This window comes from Wyeomyia smithii, chromosome 1, assembly GCF_029784165.1.
Source record: "Wyeomyia smithii strain HCP4-BCI-WySm-NY-G18 chromosome 1, ASM2978416v1, whole genome shotgun sequence".
NCBI classification, from domain to species: domain Eukaryota; kingdom Metazoa; phylum Arthropoda; class Insecta; order Diptera; family Culicidae; genus Wyeomyia; species Wyeomyia smithii.
In genome coordinates, this window is record NC_073694.1 from 68,117,466 (window position 1) to 68,142,620 (window position 25,155).

General features: G+C 41.7%; 1 protein-coding gene across 11 annotated transcripts in view; it reads right to left on the minus strand.

Moving 5' to 3' along the window:
• Positions 1-25,155, minus strand: part of LOC129724438 (sex determination protein fruitless) — a 658,376-nt gene that overhangs the window by 415,290 nt on the left and 217,931 nt on the right. For 10 of the 11 annotated variants that reach the window (XM_055679480.1, XM_055679471.1, XM_055679489.1 and 7 more), the window contains one exon: positions 22,857-23,012. In XM_055679480.1, the coding sequence (XP_055535455.1) occupies positions 22,857-22,978 (122 nt within the window). In that variant the 5' untranslated portion in view covers positions 22,979-23,012. Of the gene's footprint in view, positions 1-21,452; positions 23,013-25,155 lie in introns of all 11 variants that reach the window. The other variant, XM_055679405.1, reaches the window with a different exon arrangement.

Consider the following 25,155-nt stretch of genomic DNA (forward strand, 5'->3'; position numbering starts at 1 on the left):
CTTCTATAGAGCGATCAACGGAATCAGGAACCGGACCGTGCCAGTACCTGACATGTGCAATGACAGGGAAGGGAACCTGATTACCGCTAAATCGCAGGTGGCCAGGCGTTGGAAGCAACATTTTGCAGTGGTGTTGAACGGAGATTAAGGTAGGAGAGTCGTCGAGGGAAACAGTATAGAAATTGGGGAGTACGGACAAGCTGTGGACCCACCAACATTAGACGAGGTGAAAAATGCTTGCAAAGAGCTAAAGAACCACAAAGCCACTGGAAAAGACGCTTACCGGCCGAACTTTTCAAAGTCGGGAGCGAACGGCTGTGTAGTGCAATTCACCAGATTATTAGGGTATGGTCTGAGGAACAACTACCTACTGTAGTCTATCCCAGTCGGATAAGACTCTACTTATATTTCTGACCTCTCTGGGTCGACAAACGCGCTAGGGAAAACTCACTTGAAACACTTCGCTCGGACAAGATCACCACCTGTAAAACAATAGCTTTGGTGCACATCAGAAAGTGATCGCAAATCGTCCGAAATAAAAATCGAAGATTCTTGTAACTAAATTCCCTTTTTTTTATTTAAACACTTTTAACGGAAAAATATATTCGACTCACTGACTGCGGCTGCGATGAATCCTACGGGTGGCGAACGGCGAGAGCTTGCAGGTGACGGTGGCGGCGGAGGCGATGATGGCTTTGGAGGTGGCTACGACGGAGGCGGTGGAGGTGGCTGCGATGGCGGTGAGGCTTGTTGGAAGTGGTGCACGTGGCTCTCCAGGTCCTTCGCTCGTGAAACCTAACACGGTCCAGGAGCTCCTTTCGCGGATAGCTGAGGTGGCCGAAGCTCTAGGCGATTGGTAAACTTTCCTACAGCACCGGCGGCACTAAATCACTCTGACTCACACGCGGACTTACTCGGCACTTTGGTATTAGAAGTATTAGCGCAAAATCTAACCAGGAAAAACGTCGTCTGGTATTACTTGTTTAAGAAAATAGTGAAACTTGACCAATTACCTTGATGGTTTAGAACGGTCTCTCTTGTCCCACGTTGGGATCCTCCTTATATAACCGTTGGAATGTTCTGGAACCTCATCCCGATCGGGTTCTCTCCAGCCTACGTCACACTGAACCTCGCACCTTCGGCTGACACCAGTCTCTCTGGCTTTGCCGATCACGCTGCCTACCGAACAACGACGATTTGCGCGCCACCATAGGTTGTTGTCCTGACTTATCGCCGATGAAAGTTGCAGCAGTAAGTCGCCTAGCATCCCTACGGTTACTCTTTTCGGTAAGCTAACTAGCTCCTGATTGGCCGCCCGTAATAGTGAATGGTCCCATTTCAGGGCACATCGAATCTTTTTGCACTGGTGTCTCTATCGACGTGGTAACGACTCACTATTTCGGAGGCCTCTAAATTTCGAGCATATATTTAAAATTAGATCGGACTTTAATGGTTCTTTATTTATAGTTATATAATTCAAACAGTTTCTGGCATGGGGATTTACATTTACTGACATTCGGTCTGATTATAGTATAGCAACACTGTCGCCTGAGCATTGCTATACGGTGGAACCTTTTCCAAATGTTACACTACGGACTGGTTGGAAGGACTCATATGCCCTATCTACAAGAAGGGATATAGACTCGAGTGTAGTAATTATCGAGACATAACCCTCCTCAATTCCGCTTACAAAATTCTCTCCCGTATCCTGTTCCAGCGATTGAGGCCGTTGCAGGAAGCCTTCGTTGGAGAATACCAATGCGGTTTTCGAGTGGGGCGATCTACAACGGACCAGATGTTTACCTTGAGATAGATTCTCGACAAGTCTCGAGAACACAACTTGCTGACGCATCATCTGTTTATTGACTTTAAGGGGGCGTACGACACAGTGAAACGCAACGAGCTTTGGCGAATAATGCTAGAACATGGTTTCCCAACAAAACTAATTAAACTGTTACGTGCGACGCTTGACAGTTTCACCTCATGCGTCAGAACAGCGGGCGAATTTTCGGACGCATTTGTGACGTTAGATGGTCTGAAGCAAGGTGACGAGCTTTCGAACTTGCTGTTCAACATAGCTTTGAAAGGTGCAATACGAAGAGCAGGTGTGCAGAGGAGCGGCACCATCATCACTAAGTCTCACATGCTTCTGGGCTTCGCGGACGACATTGATATAATTGGTGTTAACCGTAGAGCAGTTGAGGAGGCCTTTACGGCTCTCAAAAGGGATGCTGCGAGAATTGGACTCACCATAAACACTGCCAAAACGAAGTACATGGTGGCTGGCAGAGAGTGTGGTAGTTCTGCGGGTGTTGGTGCTGCGGTGGAGATGGATGGGGATACTTTCGAAGTGGTCGACGAATTTGTTTATCTTGGTACTCTCGTGACATGTGACAAGGAGGTGAGCCTGGAGGTGAAGAGTCGGATTGCGGCGGCGAATAGGGCTTATCACGGATTGCGTAGCCAGCTTTGGTCCCGTAGCCTACAGATCCGTACGAAATTTGCGCTCTATAGGACTCTGATCCTGATGTGGTTCCCTGATGAAACACGGCAGGTTACAGTGGGCTGGCCACGTAGCACGGATGGCGGATGAGCGACCGGCAAAGATAGAGGCCGACGATTTCGAGGCAGACCTCGCACGCGCTGGATGTGTGCTGTCGACGAGGATGCTAGAGCAGCGGGTGTAAGGGGAGACTGGAGAGTAGCAGCCCAAAACCGAGATTTGTGGAGACGTTTTCTGGATTCGGCATAGGATCTCAACGATCTGTCGCCAACAAAGTAAAGTAAGTAGTAAATGCGTTCTTCAGATACATCACTTGGGCTAGTAATGATTTTTTGGACTTGTTACTATAGTATACTACACATAGTTTTTAGAAAAATATTGCTTTACACTGGGGTCTTTTTTACGCGGTTGATTGTACCGCGTTAAACATAGGAGGTATCCACGGTTGTATCCATGACACGGCCGCATAACTGACGTAGATCCACGCACACTATCAACAAAAGCATTATTGAGAGTGTTTTTATATAGAGTCAAAAAGCCTACTCTTGATTGCACAAATCAAGAAACTCTTTATAACTTATTTAGTTACCCTAAAGAAAGTAATTCGCTGTTCAAAATTGAATTTGATGCTGATCGAAACCTTCGTGCTGCTCCGACAGTGGGGGAATAAGGCACTCTGAAAAACACACACTGTTGAAGCTGTTTTTACACTTAATAAATTAAGATTAATTGATTGCTTTGGAATGAAGCTTGCTTTTGTGGTCGAAGCCCACAACTGGTTAATCGCAACGTTTGCTGTTTTCGCGCTGCATGCTGCTTAGACCAACCGGGCTAGTGATTTGCTTAAGCCAAAAGCAAATCCGGAAAGCCAGCAGATACTGGCACAGCCCATTACACTTCTGTTAATATAGGACCGTGCGTTCGTCCCACCTTCCAACAAAAGAATGTAACAGAGTGTGGAAAACCTGGAAAATCAGGGAAATCAATTTTCGATCAGGGAAATCAGGACAGGGAAATCAGGACAGGACATCAGACTGAATACTGAAGACAATCAGGGAATTTTTTTCTAAACGAGCCGCGAATTTTTTTCAAAAGGTTCATGAGCGCTAAAACGGATTTTTTCAGCATTAACGGTTAAAACGGGACTTCTACTGTTTGGATTTGAATCCGATCGAATAGTTTTTTCACTAGGATTTCAGAGTGGCATCATTTTCGTTGCACTTTTTTGTACTGACTGCTGAAAAATATCAGGGAAATTAATGTTATATTCCAGAGAAAATCAGGGAAAATCAGGGAATTCAATTTTGGAAAATTTTTCGCCGCCCTGATGTTATTAATTTGGCCGGAAGCACTTATTTATATTCGAAGGGTGCTATGAAACAGGTTACGCCTTTTTTGCTATATTTCACCACATTTTCCTCGGCTTAGAACATCAAGCGGTTTTTTTTACACTCACTGTTGCGTGTTGCATCATGGACGCGACAAAATTTTGTTCATGCTGATAGATTGAATCGACTTCCAATTATTTCTGCAAAGTCGAATTAACCGCCTTTGGTAGGGCGTTCCAACAGGGCAGTTTGATGTTCAGCATTGGATGTGCTAATCGCAACCTTTGTGCTGCACCAACAGTGGTAGAATTAAGGCATTCGCGGCAGATTTTGATTGCTAGGATCCAGCGCAGAATGTGTTAATCACGGGGAAGAAGGCCGAAGCTCTTAACCGGCTAATCGAAACGTTTGCTGCTGAGATTTGTGACCAACCGGTAAGCGATTCGTTTAACACTGGAAAGATAGTTTGCGTCAATTTGACTCCTCGCTCTTAGCAATGTCGCGCTCTTTTCGTCTTACAGTGCGACAGTTTTTTCTCAATCAATAAATAAATTAATTAAAACATGTGTTAACACCGTGATGATTATTCATCGATATTTCATTAAGAAAAAGTTGCATTTTCAATCATTGATTATCATCATTATCCCTTTACGCATATCAAAATATGATTATCTTTTCAGGGTTAAGCCGCATGCAGATTCGGAAAGCCAGTTGATACTGCCGCTTTTCACCACGCTACGATTAACTAGGTAAACTATAACGTCGACTTTTTTAGGGAAAGCCAGTGAGCGACCAATCAGAGGACGTAATTTTCGTTTCAACGAAGCAATTTTCGTTTTCCTGCATTTGGACGGATGCGTGTATATTGCTTCAAACGATTACAGCAAGAATGAATGAAATCAGTTAAAAGCAAACCGATTTTTACGCATTTGAAGAGGGACAATTTTTTGACGTAGGACTACGTTTTTGTTTTCTATACTAGATTAAATTTTGTGAAATTGAAAATGAAACAGGCAAATGTTGCGTCAGATTTCGAACGATTATAGCAAGCGAACGACTCAATGCATCTTAGTCATTTATATGTCGGCGGATAGATAAAATGTGTAACAATTGTTTGATATAATGTTTAACCACAGACTAACAGACGTAACACTGGAACCTAGCTCCATCGCCACAAAAAACGATCATTTCAAATTTCCAATCGTTTAATAGTCATCGCGCGACAACACCGTCTGGGGCGCTGTCATGCAATCCCATACATATTTTGTAGTTCCCTATTTGACACATGCAGTAACGCTAGCGCTGATGTCGAAATACACGACGCAGCGCGAACACGGCAGCAGATGGTGCTAGTGTTACTAACGTAAAGTACTAGAATCATCCGAACGATGATTTTATTGAAGATTTGTTCAAGGTGTTATGTCTGTTAGTCTGTGGTTTAACATTGTTGCTTTACTCTTTAATGGTGAAAAAAAGTGAAAAGTTCCGAGATCAAGCTTTCCCATACATTTCCCTCGCTATTGACTGGCTTCCCGAGCACGGATAACAATAACATAGACGGAATAAATTCCACTGCCTACATATTTTGACACAACAAAGTGTTTTGCTCCGTTTGTCTTTCTCTAAGCTGCGTGGCCACGCCTTCGTGGCAAAAATCTACGCTGAACTCGATACAAAAGACTGCGTGTAGAAAATTCAGCTTCAGTCTAGTTTGTCACATAACAGCGAGTGTAGTATAGCTGTTAGAGGTACGCGACATTGAGAAACGAGAGCTGGATACGAGTCAACTTTCATGCACTGCGGAACATGTTACCTTTATTTTGCATACGGCAGCAACAGCTACCATCGTACGCTGCAGAATATTCAGCTGGCACAGCTACTGGAGGACACAGCGGAGAGCAAACTTTATTACCTTATTAAGCTACCGTTGGTGCGATCATCAGCGTTCTGTAGCACGAATTCCTAACTGAAGATTATTGAATCGGTTCTTTTCAGAACTATAGATGCTTGAAGATAAGAGTTATGAGAATTTTCGCAACTACTACTAGTGTAAAATTTCCATGTATTCATGCATCGTTAGTTTTACAATAACGACTATCAAATATAAACGGTAGTGTTGCCTATGAACAGTTTATCGCAGCATACAATATATACATTTAGTCCTATGTCACCATTTCATACAATTCCTAGGGCTGTATACCTTATAGTATTTTCCCCTTTTGTTAATAGATTTCCAGTTTACATCCCTATGTGGTAGGCTAAAGAAAAACGTAGTTCTTCATCAAAACCTGCGTATGAAAAACGCGTGATTTGAAATAAGCGCGTAAGAAACTCTATTCAATAAATAGATCCAACTAAATATCTGTTAGTGAATTAGTGTATTGTTTTAATAAAAATCATCAATAACCAAAGAATTATCTTCTAAACATATAAAAATGCAGTCCTGTCTGTCTGTCTGATCTATATAGGCTCTGAAACTACTGTACCAATTGGCGTAAAATTTTGTCTATAGGGGTCTTAGGAGCCGGGAAAGGTTACTAAGATAGTTCAAGTCCCCTTCCTCTTTTTGAAGTGAGGGGGCCTATACAAATTAAACACAGATTTCTTCACATCTCAAAAACTAACCAAGCAAATGGAACCAAATTTGGCATGTGCATGTTTTAGGGGTAACAAACATATCCATATTGATTCAACACCCCTCCCTTTCCTGGGTTCTATACAAATGAAACACAACATCATGATCACCAACTCCTTAAAGGTGAGCAAGGCACCAGAACTGGATGGAATCTCGATCCATCCCATCGGTATGGCCATAAAAGTGGCTCCGGGGTGTCCGGGTGGCCATGTTGAAGTGTCTTGATGATTACCTCTTGCAGAGTGGTTGAAGCGAAAGAGAATGGTTATATTGCCGAAGGCGGGGAAACTGCTGCGGGACCCATCGGTATATAGACCAATCTGTCTGCTGGACACTACCGGCGAAGTGCTTGAGAGGCTTATTCTCAACAGACTAGTGAAGTACACAGAGGGTGTGTAAAGTCTGGCAAATTACCAGTTCGGCTTCTGAAGAGGCAGGTTCACGCTGGATGCTACTCTATCCGTCACCAAGACGTGGTAGTCCAGTGCAAGAGAAGAGGCATCCGCTATTGTGTATTGACGTTAAGAGCGCGTTTAATAGCACCAGCTGGGATTCCCTGTAGGGACTATAAAGTTGATGGCCGCGGACTGCCTACGCCAGGCCGAGGAATGGATGCACTCTAGGAAACTGGAGTTAACGTACCATAGTATGGAGGGCACGGTTGTGAAGAATCGTAAATCAGAGCAACAGGCGATAGTCGGAGTTGGAGACTGCACCATACCCCAAAGCGAACTTTGAAACTCTTGGAGGTTATGGTTGACGACAAGCTCACGTTCAAAAGCCACGTTGACATAGTGAGAGGGCCACAACGTCTGTTGAAGTACAATTTTGAATTATGTCGAATCATGCTTGTCTTGTTCTCCTCAAAAAACCTCTAGAGTGTAGGAGATACGATTTTTATCTGGTGAGCTTCTTGAAAGCACCGCGGTGAAATCTGAAATCTCTCTCTTGCGAGACAAAGAACTATGGTGTATTTTCTCACACGTATGGACATCACGCATTATAATTACCCAGCAGAGCTATCTGCGGTGCGTTTTACAGTTTGTTTCTTGAACATGGCAGAAGAGGAAAAGAGATTGGGAGAAAAAAAATAGACTACGTTGCTCGTGCCGGTCGAGTTTACTCTGGTAGAATTCGTTTTCGCAGTGTAGCTACAAGGGGACTACACTTTTGCCCAGCAGGTTTTTTTTTCACTTTCCAGACTACTCGCCAGTGGACTCTGTGGTGTACTTCTGCGTTTTCTCTGTAGAGTGATTCACCCCTCTTGTTTCTATCAGATGTGGGATGGGCTGGAATTGTGTTTGTCTCTCTGTAAGTTGGTTGAGACACTTTGGAGTGAAGAAAGAAGCAGTGTGGTGAAAGCATTTGCTACACGCAGGCACATACTGAAAGGGAAGTGCGCGGTGATTTTTTCTCCGCTCTTTCCACATACTGAGGAGAATGACAAGAATGTGTCGAATAGATCAATGGTGTACCGTAGCAAGCGGAATCTTCTTGCCAGCGTAGTTTCGCCCATAGTTAGGAATTGCGAGCCAGTGTGGTCCAAACCGCTAGGTACTAACACTCATAGTGGTAAACTGGAAGGTACCTATAGTCTCATGTGTTAGAGGGTAGCCAGTGAGGATATAGAGTGCTTCGATCAACGTGACACAAGGGGATACAAGGTACCAGAAGATGACAGCGAGAATAGTTCAATTCCACAAAGGGGGTCCGAATAAATCGAGAAGCTTCTGTAGTATCTACACATGTTCGAGCTCGCGGGGTGATCCCTGTGTCCCGAGATCGTGGATGTTAAGGAGTCTGCTGATCATATCTCTTTCGTATGCCCTTGGTCAATGCGTGTGACAAGCGACATAATGGTAGTGAGCGGGCCAGACACTACTCAGAACTACATAGTTCAAAAAATACGCGAAGGCACGGACATCTAGAGTGTGGTTTGTGCAGCCGTCTCTCAGATAGTCCCGAAACTGCAACGTGTGTGGCGGGTCAACCACCACCACCTACCAGCTTCCAGGTGGTTAGCTATGAGGTATGAGAGATAAGAGGGTGCATGAACACAAAAAGGCACTTCCCGACGTAATATTTAACTATCGTTTCGGGGAAATGAGGGCTGGTGGGCTCGGTTGATTTCAACCCCACCTTCAAATCGCATGATCTTGGTGGCCAACCTACAAGGCCAAAACGAGAGTTAAATTGCTCACCAAATTTATTCCTTAAAATGTCAATTGTTTCGCGTGCTAACAAGTGGCACCGTCCTTGTTGAAACCACATGTCAACTAAGTTCAGGTCTTCCAATTCGGGAAACAAAAAGTCACAAATCATGGATCGACATGGTTCGTCGTTGAGAGTAACGTTTTGTCCAAGTTCGCCTTTAAAGCAAAGCTGTTGTTTTTTTCTGGATGCATATATAATTCTTGTATAACATCTGATCACAAAAAAATTGGTAATTCCATCTCTAATTGTGGTTTCACTAGGTCGCGTATGACGACCACAAAATGTATAACAGACTGAACAACTTCGACTTCGACAGATGACCGTATCTTCATTTCAATCGTCTTTTAAAGTCTTTGCAAGACTCACGTTTGCGATCCAGTGTATGTAGTTTCATCTGTACTGAGCTGGTAAAAAAAATTCGATCTACACCTACTATTTCCAATAAAAGTCTGTACCAAAATTTGTACTCTTGAATCACAGTTATTAATTTGGTAAATTTGTAAAAAAAACATTTTTAACAACGCTGATTAATTGGTTTAAGAAAACTATGACTGCATTGACTCGGTCTATATTGGTTTTGAACTACTATACCAGCACCATCTACTGCCGTGTTCGCGTTGCGTCTCTTATTTCGACATCAGCGCCAGCGTGCGTCCATGTGTCAAATTTGGAACCAAATATATGTGTGAGATTGCACACATCACAAAGCGAATCTCGAGAAAGTAGAAGGGTGGTATCCAAGACACGACCGCATAGTTGACGTAGGACTATAATATGTAGTTTTATATTTTCTTTTGAGGCTTTGTTTGATTTCCGCTCGTTCTACTTTTGGCATGGTTCGATTTTGGCACACATGTGCCGAAAACGAGCGATTGTGTTTAATCACATTTGTTTTTAGTTTCTAGAATTCTTTTTAACCAATTTAAGCTCAACATCCTCCAGAAGAAAAGTATTTTGGTTCTTCATGTTACCGAAGCGGATGACCGGAATCGTTAAAACGGTTCCTGAGATATGACCGGAACATTCCGGTAATATAATGATCATTATCAAAGCAGTACTATGCCTCTAATTACTCGGGTGGTGATATCAAGTATTTAGGTCGTCAGCCTAAATTCATCAAGCGACACCTTAAACGACTTAAAACTTAAACTAGTTTATTGGTGGCCATATCTACTGTTGATGTCGTCTTTGGTCGCTTTAAAAGTAAAAAAAAATGTTATGAAAAAAAAGTTCATTTTTGGCATGGTTCGGTTTTGGCAACAGAAAAGATTCTGGTGTGCTGTCAAAATCGAACGGTGTCTGCATTTTGATAATTGATTTGCAGCACTCTATTTTAGAAGAAAAAATATTTTCTTTAATATTGATGAATACTTGTCACTATAATACAGTCCATTTTCTTCAATACGCGAAAAGGCAACCTACTGCACAGATCTAAATTGAGTACGATTTAGTAAAAATTAAACTTCCTTCTATATTTATTTGTCTTGTGGAAGAGGGCTCACTCACCAATCGTCAAGCGGCAAAGATGTCATATAAATTTTTTTTTACAGTTATTAGTTCGTGGAAAACATAACGATAAAGGATTCCAGTTTTTAGATGAAAATGTATACTCATAGTAAATTTTTAAATTGACATAGAATTTTATGAACATGTTAACATCCAATTTATTACAATTTAAACATTTTATCAGTAAACAGAAACAGAAAATAGGAATCAGTTTCAAGATACCGAAAAATAACGAAGATGCCATATTTGAAAGTCATATGTCTGTTATCTTCAAAAATAAACCGGGCTAGAATGATAAACAACATTAGCCTCAACAATTAATGTTTGCATAGTGTTGTTCAATTACAAGTAAGGTTATGGAAAGTAATATTATCTTGAAGATGCTAATGTAGAAAAATATTTCAATTGAAAAATACAAATACAAATATGGGAACTCTAATATTATTATGAAATGAATTTGGTTTTCCTTTACGGAGCTATATATAGTTATTTTAATAAATTTGAGAAAAACAGAGTGAAGAGTTCAAAAATAAACAACGCATCTTATTTGTACATTGCACCAAATTTAAATATCCTGCTATCTGCCTCTACCAATGCGTACAGAATTTTGTTGTCCCCGGTGGCGCAGTGTATTTTGCGGCACCCGAATAATCATATTGAATACTGATATTTGCTACTATACGAAATAAGAAGAAGAAGAAAATTCAAACGGCAATTCGATTGTGATCCAGATCGCAAAACGACACCTACGCGTTAATCTTTTGGCTTGGCTGCACACAAATGAATATCGAGTTCTTCTGCACTAACAGATGACGAGTGACCAGCGCTTTATTCATACATTGCTCGGTGCAGCACTGTTGCCTGTGCCAGCATGTTTTCCTTCAAGACATCAGTTTTTATGACATTCTAACAGCAGAACGAATAACCATCTGATAGTGGAGGTGGTTACGAACTTTCCGAAAAAGCTTCACCTTCAAGACATCAAAATTGTCTAGGCTCATAGAAACAAACATTAGTTTGACCTATTGGGACGGGGAGATTCTGTCAATTTTTTTTTGCTATGCTATACTGGAAATCACAGCAGGCAGTTGGTGTCTTCTCATGAAGTCTGTACCAGGCGTGCTCGCATGTGATTGGTACATTGTTCGTGAAAATTCGACCTTGAAACTTTTACTCAATTTTCACTGTTTAACAATGAAGTGTTGATGATAACTGAAGAATCACAAAATTGTCCATCATTTTATCAATCCAACGACATATTGATTATTGGGATCCATCATGTGGTTACATCAGTATTACCGTTTGAAATCTTTCATTCCAACGTTACACCTTGGTTTTAGTTTCCGCAGAATGCATCTCAATATAGTGCGGTTAGACGTAGTCCTACGTCAAAATGCTTAGAAATGGAAGGTGAAAATTTATCTGGGAGCAACCATGCGACCTTGAGCTTGCCAGCTAGAGAAAATAAAATGTCGAAGAAACTAATTATATACTAGTTTGGTTGAAACCATATTCAATTCAACATAACATAAAATTTGAAAAAAGTTACTCTGATTGCAAGAGCCATCTTTTATTTTAAATCATCTCATGGTGATTATAAACAAAAAACCTCTTGTTTTATGTGTTCTCCGGCCACTGGAAATCATTAAAATTTGAGTTGAGCTAGTAGCGATTCGCTACGGCAATGATTGAAAGAAAAGCTTCTCAACAAGTAGCAAAACGATTAGTCATGTTACCTTTCTACGATTGTCTGTAACTATTAACAACAACAAGTCAGTGCTCCAGCAAATTTCAACTAGCAGAAGAACACCGAAAAGGTTCATCGTTTTCAAAACCGCCGCTGTCGCTCCAAATGCACGAAACTCTGCCTGCTTCAAAATGACAATTGAGCAGTGTCATGTCGTGTCAACAACAACAGCAACAACAACAATCTCAGAATCGTGACAATCGTGACATACAAGTGCAATTCATTTGCTTTCCACGAAAGCAGTCAAAGACCGCCAAACCTTGCGAACTGGCTTCGTACGGTGGCCCTTTGCAGCAACTGCACCGCGGTTGTTTATGATTTGGTTGCCACCGAAAGGGGTGCATTTTCCATCGTATATTTGCCTACTTTCGAGCAGCCAAACCGCCATGTTTTTGTCACCGTCGTCTTCTAGATGAACGTTCTGGATTGAAAGGAAATGGTATGAGTGGCTCTTCGTTCCACCTAAAACACGATCATACAATGGCAGTTAAAAACGAAACCAGTTTGATGTTGGAACAAAAGGCTCCATTCCTATTGGATCGCGTTTCGGCCCTATTTTGTTGATTGGACAGATTGGATCGACCTCCCAGAAATTACCGTAAAACAGCTTTGTCTTTCCAATAACCTTTAATTTTAGAAAACAATCAGAATGATAATGCAAATCGGGATTATTAATATTTATATGCCAGTCCAAAAATACCACACCAATGGACAACCAATAAACCGAACACTTATCGATATTGCTCCTTTCGGTCTCCAGCTTCACACCAATTCACATCCTTTTTGTTTTTCTTTCCAGAAAAACGAGAAAAAATTCAACCAAGCCAGAAGCAAACGGAAGTGTCTTTCGTTAAGCTTCCGACTGCTGCAATCTGCTGCTACTCATACTCTCTCTCTTTCCTCGTTCGGGGAACAACTGACTAGAAGACTAGTCGGCATGTCACTGACGCCACTCCGAACTATAGGAGAGGCTAGGTTCAACCCCACGATTACAACCGAGCCAAAATTTTCATTTGAACCAATAGAAACCAACGTAGGAACGGCACTGATTACCGGTAACGATGTGACTGACGATTTGCATGTCATAAAAAGGATGCATTTCCGAATCGAGAAAGGCAGAATAACACAAAAAAGCCTGGGACCATCTCCAACAAGCGTCACCTGCCACATCACAACAATCAACTGCAGCAGGTTTGCTGCTGCTCGTGTTGGCCCCCGCTTTCCTTTTTGGTTCGTTGTTTATTCTCCGCAATTTGAATGTAAGGGTACTCTTTTATTCGGCAAAGCAACAAAAATACTCAAAAAACACGAGGGTGCTCGTCATCGTCGTCGTGGAAGGACCCGCTTGCATCGTTTGAGACTGACTCTTGCTTGCTTTCCTGTTACTCGAAATTACACTTTTTGAGTGCACTTTCAACCTGATACCTATCTGCCTACCTTTAGCTCCTTGTGGATGGGTGCAATCGAGGACACAAGTGTTGCTTTGTAGGCAATTCATCACAACGGAAACGGTTAGGAAAGGGTTGCTCTCTTCGCGACGATGAAAAGATTTGGCGTGTTTAACCGACGGCGTAACGGAAGCGATTTTCGGGGTGACGAGTGTCGTCACCTCATTAATTATGGATGTTGAAAAGAGTGTTTGCTTTGTGATTATTGCGGTAAAGTGTTCGTGTTTTACCTTGCTTGGAGTGTCCCAAATTAGGACGGCGTTCGTGTTACACGATTTAATCTAGGACCACTGCGAAACGTTGTAACATAGATTTTCGGTTGGTTGTGTTTTCTGAGAAAATTTTTAATTAATTTATCACGGTCTTCACGTGAAATTCACGTACTTGCGACTGAATGGATTAAATGTGTATTATGCATTACGTTAGGCTACAAATGGTGAGTTGACAACTTAGCTCTAGCCCTCACAAGTTCCTTTCTCACGCCTCCACGAGTCATATGATACAATAGACTACCAAATATGGACACAACTGGTTAGCGTTGCCTGGGCAATGTTGTTATCCAACAATAGCTAAGTGAGAAGGTGCGACGCGATCGTTGGCGCGTTAACCATATCTCGGCTGCAGATGAAATGCTTCACCAACCTGAGCATCTGTTCACCATGATGGTGTTGCTCAAAACAGCGTCTGATCTCCATGGTAGGAGCGGCTGATTAACGTCCTGGTGGGATTTTAGGCCCAAAAAGCCGCCCCGCAAAGCACCAAACGTTGCAAATATCGAAGAAGTAAATACGGATCGGAGCAATCGGCACAGACCCAGGCGACAAAATAAAGACTATGATTGGAAACTCGGTACATGGAGTTGCAGATCGTTAGGCTTGCGGCTGCGGTATGATCATATATGATGAACTCAATCCACACAACTTAGAAATCATAGCACTACAGGAACTTTACTGGTCGGGACAGAAGGTATGGAAAAGCGGACATCGAAAGGCTACCTTTTATCAGAGCTGTGGCACCACCAACGACCTTGGGACTGGCCTAATAGAGCTGGGTAGGATGCACCAAGGCGTGATCAGGTGGCCACCGATCAGTGCGAGGATGTGTAAGTTGAGAATTAAGAGCCTGTTCTTCAACTACAGTATCACCAACGCGCACTACCCACACGAAGGAAGACTGTGTGATAGCTGTCCGCAACGAGACGTTAAGATCGTCATAGCTGATATGAACGCTCAGATAGGACGGAAGACAATGTACAGACCGGTGATTGGGTCGAATAGCCTGCACGCCACATCAAAATATAACGGCCAACGATGTGTGAACTTTGCAGCCTCCCGGGGTATGGTAGCCAGAAGTAACTTCTTCCCCCGCAAAGGCATCTACAAAGCCACCTGGAGATCACCTGACTGACAAGTGGACCAAAAATGTTGCAGTATGCATGCGCTCAAAACCTTCGACGATGCGAAACACGCGTCAAAGTCGCCCACCGTGACCGCGATCATCGGGTAACTATGGGACGCCGAAGTTGCACGGGAGTACGCGCAGCAGCTGGAAGCAGCATTCTTGGCGCAGGTACTCTTGAATATGGCTGGAAGCACATTCGATCAGCCATAGTTAGTACTGCTGTGTGTGGTACAATGGTTTTGAGCAAGAGAAACGACTGGTTTGACGACCCGTGCAAACAGTTAGTGGAAGAAAAGATTGCAGCACGATCGAGAATACTGCAATACTAAACAAGGGCGAACGTGGAACGCTACCGACGCGTACAGACCATGCAAGACTCGGTCTTACGGAAGAGGAAGCGCCAGCAGGAAAATCGAGATCGCGAGGCGATGGAGAAACTGTACCGTGCGAATGACACACGAAAGTTCTACGAGAAGCTGAACAGTTCCCGCAAAGGCTATGTGCCACAAGCCGACATGTGCAGGGACCTGGACGGTAGCATTCTCACGAACAAGTGTGAGGTGATTGAGAGGTGGAAGCAGTACTACGATGAACACCTTAACAGCGATGCAGCAGAGGACGACGACGGAGTCGTAGTAGATCTCGTTGTCCGCGCAGATGACGATAGAATTCCAGCCACTGACCTCCAGTAGGTTAAAGAGGAGATCGGCTGGCTGAAAAACAACAAAGCCGCAGAAGCGAGCTATTGAAACACGGTGGCGAATCACTGGTTAAAGCGCTACACTTGATTATTGCCAAGATTTGGGAGGAGAAAGTAGTACCGGAGGAGTAAATGTAGGGTACAGTATGCCCCATCTACAAAAATGGCGAAAAGTTGGATTGCTGAAACTACCGTGCAATTACGTTGCTGAATGCCGCACGGTGCTCCCACAGACCGTTATTATGAAAAATGCACCAAAGAATCTGAGTACACCATTCGATTCGTTATGACATCCAGAATCTCTGGTTAAAATTTCAAAATAATCGTACGGTACATTTTTGAGTAATGCCCTTTTGAAGGCCGTAAAGTACAAAAAAGTGATATAAAAATGACGAAATACTTGTGTAAAGCACGTTTTTCAACCACCATTTTATGAAATAATTTCCAAAATAGTTTCTACACATTCCAAGTATTATATTTCAAGACATTAATAATTGGTGAAAAGATTTATTTGAAAATCCCACAGTGCACAGTGGTCTAAATTCGAAAAATTTTGATCGCTTTAGATTTGACTGTGAAAAATTGATTTTATGTCAAAGTCTTCAGCAAAATTGTTTCATAGAAGAAGACCTTACTTTTGGCGTTTCCGGTTTTTGATCAATCCACCTAACAGTCAGGTAAATAAATATTTTTTCTAATTTTCAATATATCAGATTGCTTCCTTAAGCTAAGTTGTGGAAAAATATAGCAGAAAAACAATTGCTGAACACTGTGATGTCCTATCTGTACGTTGGACACGACAAAATAGAGTTTTTTTTAAACACCCCTCCTCAAAATCATTACACAGAAATGAGGCATATTCACCTGATTCAAAATAAATTCGTCATGCATTTGGTTCACGTATGAAGACTCATGATTTGACGTTTATTGAAACCACATCGTAGCTGATTGCATACAAGTCCAATAGGTAAGATACTTCACTTGTATCCTCAACATTACATGCAAACCGATCATTTGTTCAGTGATTTGTCCATGTTAATTCACAAGCTTCCCGTAAACCCTTCTACATGATACATTCTACAATACCCGAATGAATTTCATTTCCACTTCTCGATATTGTGCTTGTCGTGGTTGTTTAACGAGCACTAAGAATTTCACTACAAAACGTTTATCCAGAATAGTTTGAAGCAGAGCAGACAAAGTCATTTTCAATTGACAATTATCAGGTTATAGTGACGCTTTGACCCGTCGCTTTCAATTGAAAAGCTTTTGCATCATTTTCGAGCACTTCATGAGTCACATGACACCCAGTCGAAAGGTCTTGCTGTGATTCTGATAACTGAAGGGCTTGAAATTGATTCAAAAACCACGCGATGCGGTGCTAATTTCAATTGAGACGCTGAAAGAAAGGAAAGAGTCTCTCTCTCACGTCACTCCGTCACTCACTCGTCGATTGAAATAGTCATTAGTTTCATTTGAAACGATCCGATGAACAACCAGGGCTATGCTATAAACGTCAAATCCGATATAAAAGTCGCGTTACCAAATTTTATAACCACTGACGTTGTGGTACCACTGACAGCAAGACACGACAAAATTTGCCAGTAATGACAATCATTATTGTGATAATTTTGGTAACACCATTTACACGTTAATATATCTTCATGTAGAAACTGCACTGTGGTCGAGAAAAATCATAGTTTTCAAGTTGTTTACTGAACAAATGACGCCATCTTGCATTTAGATTTTGAATACGGGATACTCATCAAACGTCAGACTCCTGTGAACAACAGACGGGAAAGAGAGAAAGAAGTGATTCGTTGACAGTAGCCGAAAGGAATCAAGTGAAAATGAAACTGTTTACTAACTGACGTTTGACCTGCGACGTTATTTACACACTAAAAAAAGATTAATCGATTTGGATCAACAAGAATGGTATTTATTGAACGCTATACAAAGAAATTTAATTCAATGAATTTGTGCATATTTATTAGGTGTTGAAATTAAAAGTGGAATCTTTCAGATTTAGTTATTATCAATATTCAAGTAAAGATAAACTTAACAACAACAACCTCAAAACGAGTTTCACTTTCTTTTCAGTGTACAATGATTGTTTTTGTTTGCATTTTGTTCAAGCATGTTCGAAGAGGAAAACGTTTAATTTTGTTGATGAGATACAAAAAATGGACAGGTAATTGATTATTTTCCTTTTCATTCAATCGATAACGATTCAATGTCGATTTACAGCTCACAAGTTGATGCAGAATACGAAAACATTGACTTCTTGGACGAAGTAGTTGATTTCGGCGAAACTGATTTGACTAACGACAATGATACGAATCAGAATTGTGTTCAATCAGATTACGTATACCCAAATGGAACCTCTTCAGATCATCTGTTCCATTTTGAGGCAACTTTTTGTCTAAAGCAATTCAGGAATCAGCTGCGCCCAAAATATTTTGCCACCAAAGATGTTTCTGGAAATACTTTAGAAGATATTTTACACTGCATCTGGGATATAGCGATGCCGCGAATCAACCGAAAAGTTGTATTTACTGACAATGTTCTGCGATGGTGTGAAAAAAAACGACCTGATTTCAACGATATGAACAATTTCATCACACCACAGAATCAAACGAAAAAAAAATACTGTGTCTGCTATTACACATCGAATACTGCAATCATGGCGGGATCGGTCGATGAAAGTGTTTGTTTATGTGTACCCAGTAAATATAGAAACAAACGCTGAATATCAAAGTTTGTTACGTACACTAATAACACCGGAAAATCCGGATCGCTCGCGAGCTCATTCAACTCGAGATGATGCTGCGCTTGCCGAAGAACTGTGCACGAATCACCCGGACATTGAAGGACATTACAGTTCCTGGCACATAAGCAAGAACAGTTAAAAAGGGCTGCTTCATCCCCATTGGAATTGGCAAAGTACTTCAGATGGGCCGCAGTGTCGGAATCGGCAAGGCTTCAGGCGATGCATCGAGGAATGATAGTGGCTAACGTTGTGAATGACGGATAGGTGAACAAGATTTCTATAATAAAAACCGATGTAAATTTGGCTTTGAACATACTACAATCGGTCGCTGGTAGACGGTCATACGGTCATCTCCAATGGCTAGGTGGCAGCGGGAGTGGTCCAACACTACAAAAGGTAGATGGACACACCGACTCATTCCAGAGTTAGCATGCTGGATTAATAGGCGCCATGGGGAAGTAACCTTCTATCTGACACAGATCCTGTCAGGCCATGGCTGCTTAAGGCAGTACCTGCATAGGTTCGGGTACGCCGAGTCCCCTATGTGCCCCGCTGGTACGGGTGCGGAAGAAAACTCGGAGCATGTGTTCTTCACATGTCCGCGTTTCGAGCGGATAAGGTACGAAATGCTGACAATAAGCGGAACGGACACCACGCCCGAGAATATTGTGCGTAGGATGTGCGAGAATAGGGAAATCTGGGATGCGGTCATCAAGGCCGCATCACTGATCGTTAGTATTTTGCAGGGCACCAATCGACGGGAAACCATCGACGTGCCCCAGTTAGCTAGCAGTTAACTAACTGGCCTGAATAGGCTGCTCTGCTACCCGTAAAGGTAAGTGCGAAGAAGCACGACAGGCCCTCTCCCTGAAGTAATGCCTAACGGTGGTCCCGAGGAGACCAAGGGCTTTAGCTGTCCAGCTTAAGGTTGCTCAGCATGGGTAAAGCAGACTGAGTGCAATGAGAGAAAGAGGAGCAGCTGGGTCCGAACTATTTACAACGATAGAAACGTCCAGGCAACCCCAGGAGAGTGAACTCAGCCAAGTTTTGTCATCTAGAGTAGTAGATTGCGAAGACATAGACCACGTTTGAGAAGCCTTTGTATTGCAAAAAAAAAAAAAAAACAAATGGAATATATCGGTTACGAATGAATTTGTGGATGTGTGAATGTGTGTATGTACGAATGTATGTGTATGAATGCGTGTATATGTTTTTTATGAATGTAAGTGTGTTTGTATTATAAAAATGTTTACCAAATTATCTTGAAAACGAGTGAATTGATTCATTATTTCTGAGATAAAAATAAAAGATTTCATACGTCTAATGCCTTTTTGTCTGTTTAATAAACTAATTACACTAGATTTTCTTTCTCTTTTAATTCAATTACATAGGAATAATATGAAAGTCCATCGTCTTATGATCTTGGCTAAGGCCTTTTTCAGGTAGAAAAGTCCCTCCTGCCTGATAACAACAATGTTCAAAAATTGTTTTCGCTGGATAAGATTTTAAGTAATTTATAGTTTCGCAAACGTCAAGCAAGAAAGGACCAGACTCCCGATGGTGTCTGCGAAGAAATTTTTTCATCAAACCAAATACTATTTCACTTCGGTTAAAAAACGGACAGTAGGGTGGAAGGAATATGGGTATTATGCCTACAGAACGAAGATAACGAACCATGTTGCTATCGCAGTGCATTTTGGCGTCATCCATTATCCACACAGAATGGAATCCAGGATATCTTTGAACACATGTACTTTGCAGAGCGAATTTCTTACAGCAATTGAAGAAATGCGCTCTGTTGAAAGTACCATTTGTCCAAAAGATTTCGACAATTCCATTCAATCCCAAGAAGCACAGGAATGACACGCGCGGTTTCCTACAAAATGTTCCTCGAAAACCAACCTTTTTTCCGACAACTCCGTACCCTTTTCTTCTCAGCAAATCACAATCACGAATCTGTATGGCTCTCCGTTCAATAGATTTTCATGAAAATCCAAGTTCGTGTAAAATTACACAAATAGATAAAACGCTGATGCTTTGGTGGAAATGGAGCTTAAGTTTCTCCTAGCCTCGTCAAGGAACAAAATTGGATCTCTTCGGTACAATTGAATAATCCAGTAGCGCTTTTCTGTTCCAAACATTTTATAAACTTGCTGGCGCTGTTTACGATAATAAAATCCATGTTTCTCGTACTTCGAAATCCATTCACAAATGGTTGAAAATGCCTTGTTGTATATTTTTGCCAAATCTTTTCTTGGAATTCCCAAAAAGTAGGACCCATACAACGCAAGATATACGGTATTGGAACTTGCATCTTTTCGACGAACATTATTTAGTATGTTGTTATCCATTGCTCACAAACTAACTCCAACACTAATTATTTAGTTTTCTCAAATGAAAATTTGGCGTCCTTCCCAACTGTTTTGAATAGCAAAGAAAACGAAATGGAGTTTATTTTGACATTGACAGTAAAGTCGCTCACAACTCTAGTCGCGACTCCGATTTCGTGCTGCGACGGCAATATAAACTCTAGCTGTTGCGATCTAGTTTTTACATTCAATGAAATTCCGTTTCAAATAGGTACATGCAGAGATGCAAAAAATGCCAGTTTGTGAAGATTGTAATAAAAGAATTATTAGCGAACGCGACGATAGAAATGCTGACGAAACCGTCAATTGCTATAAGTCTAAGCAAAATACTAACCCCAGTTCTTGGTTTCGTTCGAATCACATTCATACGAATGTTGTCAGAAATTCGTATTCCCATTTTCCTCCATTAATTGGAACGCTAGAAAATGTGAATACACTTTCGCAGTTCATTCGAATCGAACCATTCGTACGAGAATTCGATACGACCGAAGGCAAGAACAAGAGTTCGAAAGCCGAGAAAACATAACCTTAGATGATATTCTAATTCGACAAACGATCACAAATCATGACAAACCCGTTACAGGTTCCATTAGGAACCATTCAAATATTACATAACGCGGCATTTGGCAATTTTTAATAACCACCCACCACCCCGTAACGCAATATTACATGTTTGCCACACGCAATGTAACGCTTCGCTGATTACCCCCCGACCACCCCTGAGCGCGTTATGTATTATTTGAGTGATCTCTTACCCCACCCGCTTTCAAAAAAGGTATGTTCTTAGCTCAAGAATGATCTCGGCAGATGCCGCATAGAACAGTTACTCACCACCACTAGAAAGAAAACAGCAAACACTCCGCCCGTCATCGAAATGAATGATTGTTTGTTGATTGTTGTTTGATGCGAAGGGTTTGATTGTTGATTGTTGATTGCTGCATCCCGGCGGTTGCCGTTGCTCGATGATCCTTCTCCGCGTGGAGGGTTGTTTGTTGATAGTTCTTCTTCTTCTTCTCTCTCTGTTGCGTGACAGCCCTTTGGCTGTACACTTTTGACGTTCCACCTTCCACACGTCAATCTGGTTGTTGATAGTTGGATTGTTTGATGATAGCTGCCGCTGATGTTGGCTCGTTCAGAATTGATTGATGAGTTTGACGTAAGCGGAAGTGTTGCCGGCACGAGCAAGGGAAACATCGCCGCCGAGCTTAGTGTGGTTATTTGATATGGTTATTTTTGTAATTGGTGTTATTAGTGTTGCTGTTATTATTTCCAGTAGGAATGTACGATAGGGTTTATTGAATCGACCGATTGCACGCTCGTAATGGTAACAGGGTTTAGTGTTTTTCTCCTCCTTTTTGCGATTGCTTTGATTTACAATAGTTTAGGCTAGTTAGTCTATGAATCATGTTAGTTGATTTTACAGTGTGGGAATATCTGTTCACTAGATGTATTTCTCCATTCTTGCTTTGGTTTATCTAATTTTGTTTTGTACTCGGAAACTCTACGGATCATTTACATGTCTTGTTTTGCGTATTATGTCATTCGATTGGATTGGACTGGTTAGTGGCGAGTTAAGGACTACCTACTGGAAGCATCACTACTGATTTAATTCATGTTTAAATCTCTACGGAAGCAAGCAATTTATTGGGATATAAGTTATGATTATAGTATGAACGGTGTCAACCCGTTTTGTTTAACTTTTTTACACGGTTCTTATTCACTGGCAAACAACCTGCAGGAACAGTACGAGGATATGTCTTCAGTTGCTTATATAATGTATTATTTACTCACTTACTAATACTTTTAACTTTTATTGCATGTGCTCTTTGATTAGGATATTTAACCTGAATTGCCTCTGTTGCGGAAGTTATTATCGGTATTTATTATCATACTTGCTTATTAGTTGTTTGCTTGATCTCAAAATGTACAGCATACTGTTGATGGTTTGCAAATTTTGACTTTATTCACTTTGATTACAGGCTAGCCTACTTCCGTTTGCGTTTGATTGTTAATTAATATGTTAAATTATTGTGACTATCATAGTTTTGACTGTTTTGGTTTGATTACATATGTATGTTTCCCTTGATTCAAGCTCGCATTGTAAATGTACAAGATTTTGCGTGATGTTGCATGTAAATAGCGTGATCGTTGACGGTTTATTCCGTTAAAGAATTAACGCATTGCGCAGCTGGACCATCGGTGGCCATTTTTTTCCTATGGAAAGCCCAAACATACCTGCGGAGCGATTCAACCTTACGGAAATCGAGCGGCTCTGCCGGTTCTCCGTTCATAGGCGGATAACCATTAGGTGCCGGATATCGACCCGAGTAAATTGGTATCGCTGGTGACGAAGACATGTTGCGGAGCACTTGTTGAAAAAGTTTACGAGTGCTGAAAATAGAGAAACATAAAAAAATTATTAACACTTGTGCATTGCTTATTGTTGCATGATAACGAAAATTAAGTTATTACACACTTGGAATCATCAATCGAGTAAATCACTGTGCTAAATAAATATGTGCTGTTCATAATAATGTATTACGAAACGATTGGTTCTAAATGATAGCTGTTAGTTACATGTTTGCGTTAATAAACATGAATTTCTAATCAATAGTACATGACATACAGTGTGTGAAAAACTTTACCACTCTGAAAAAATTACTGATTTTCCTGATTTTATCAATAAATCAACTTTATCAATAATTTAATCATACTGTGAATATCTCGACAATTTGTTCGCAAGCAACTCTCCATACAAAAAGACCGGGGTTAAAACTAGCGGATACGGAACAGGATAAGCGAAAACGTTGTCGTGGCGAAAGAGCACTTTTTATCCGCCATATGCAGCCGTTGGCCTTGATTTTATTGTTCAATCGATCCCATGACCTGCAATAATATTGATTTTCAATTGTTTCAAGACGTTCAAGGTAGTCGATGACTATTTTTCCTTGCGAACGTAAGAAAAACTACCGACCATCACTATTGCGCTTCTGGAAGCTTCGGAGAACTTCACCATGGAAAAACCACTCTGTCGATTGGATTTGGGAGTGTGGTGGATCCATGTTTCATCTTTTGTCACGAATCGCGACCAAACATTGAGCAGTTGCGGGATTCTTAAAGACGGATCGAGAGGCACATTCGAATGGTACAATTCCGCGAAGGATAGCTGTATGCACCGGCTTACTCCGGTGGTATTTAGATGGAACGAGAGGCTCCATGGAGAAGTGAACATCCAACTTCTATACAGGTTCAAGCACACGGTCCCGAAGGCGTGGATGCGATGGAGACCGCTGAGCATGTCTTCATTGTATGTTCTCGTTATATGCGTAAGGCGCAACATGCTGGTAGTAAGCGAGCTAGACACTACGGGGTGTAAACGGTCCGGCAAGTATCCAGTTCGGCTTCCGGAAGTACCCTTCCGGTCGACGCAGGAAGCTATTCTCTCCGTCATCAAGACAGCAGAGGTTGCACTCCAGCGCAAAATAAAGCGAATTTGCTATTGAGCAATCGTCAAGCTAGACGTGAGGAATACGTTCAATAGCGTCAGCTGTAACTCCATAGCTCACATGCTGAGGAGCATCCATGTACCAGTGTTGCAGGGTTTAATCCTGAACCCTAGTTCCCTGTAGGGGTTGGTATCGTCAGCTTCGCGGACAACATAACGCATAACGCGGCCACGTATTCTATACGCACCTGTCTGACCTGAGGAGATACTCAAGTTCACAGACGAACGTAGCAACATATCGCAAGACTTAATACGGAGTCTTCTGTTGCTACGTATTGAAGTGTGGTAGCGATTTGGACAACGATTACGATGAGTAAAACACGAGATTGTGGAGCGTATAAAAATACAACGTGGTTTTATTCAGTATAAAAAAACTGGTGATTGGCTATTGGATAAAAACGAAAGTAAACAGTACTAGACAAAGACGTTGTCGTAATACTCCATTAAGTAGGGGTGGAAACAGGGGTGTCAACTCTTAACACGCCCGCTCAAGCACTGCAGTCAGCCATTCCGAGACTGACTCGCAACTTTCGAAACGCTAGTACTGGAAGACTTTTGGTAAAAATGTCTGCCTGCTGATCTGCAGATAAAACGTAATCAACTTTGATACAGCCACTTTCTATCAGATCTCTTACGTAGAAAAGCTTCATGTCGATGTGCTTCAAACGACCTGAATCCTTAAGGTTTAAAACTATTCGTTCAGAAACGCCATCTTGACGTCCATCTGATGAACGAGTCAACACTACTCGCAACGTATTCAGACGAGCTACTGGGGAGTAAGTTTTCCTTACAATCAAACCCATGATTCTGATTTTCACCGGGCTTCATTTTAAATACCCATTTACTTGTAATAACGCTCCGTCCTTGTGGGAATTCCATCAAAGTCCATGTTTGGTTTCGTTCCAACGAATCCATCTCTTGACACATTGCCTGCTGCCACGAATCCCAATGGCTTCTCTCTCTCTCTCTCTCTCTCTCTCTCTCTCGCAATTGTGATAACGATTCTGGAAGCTCCTCCACGAACGACAA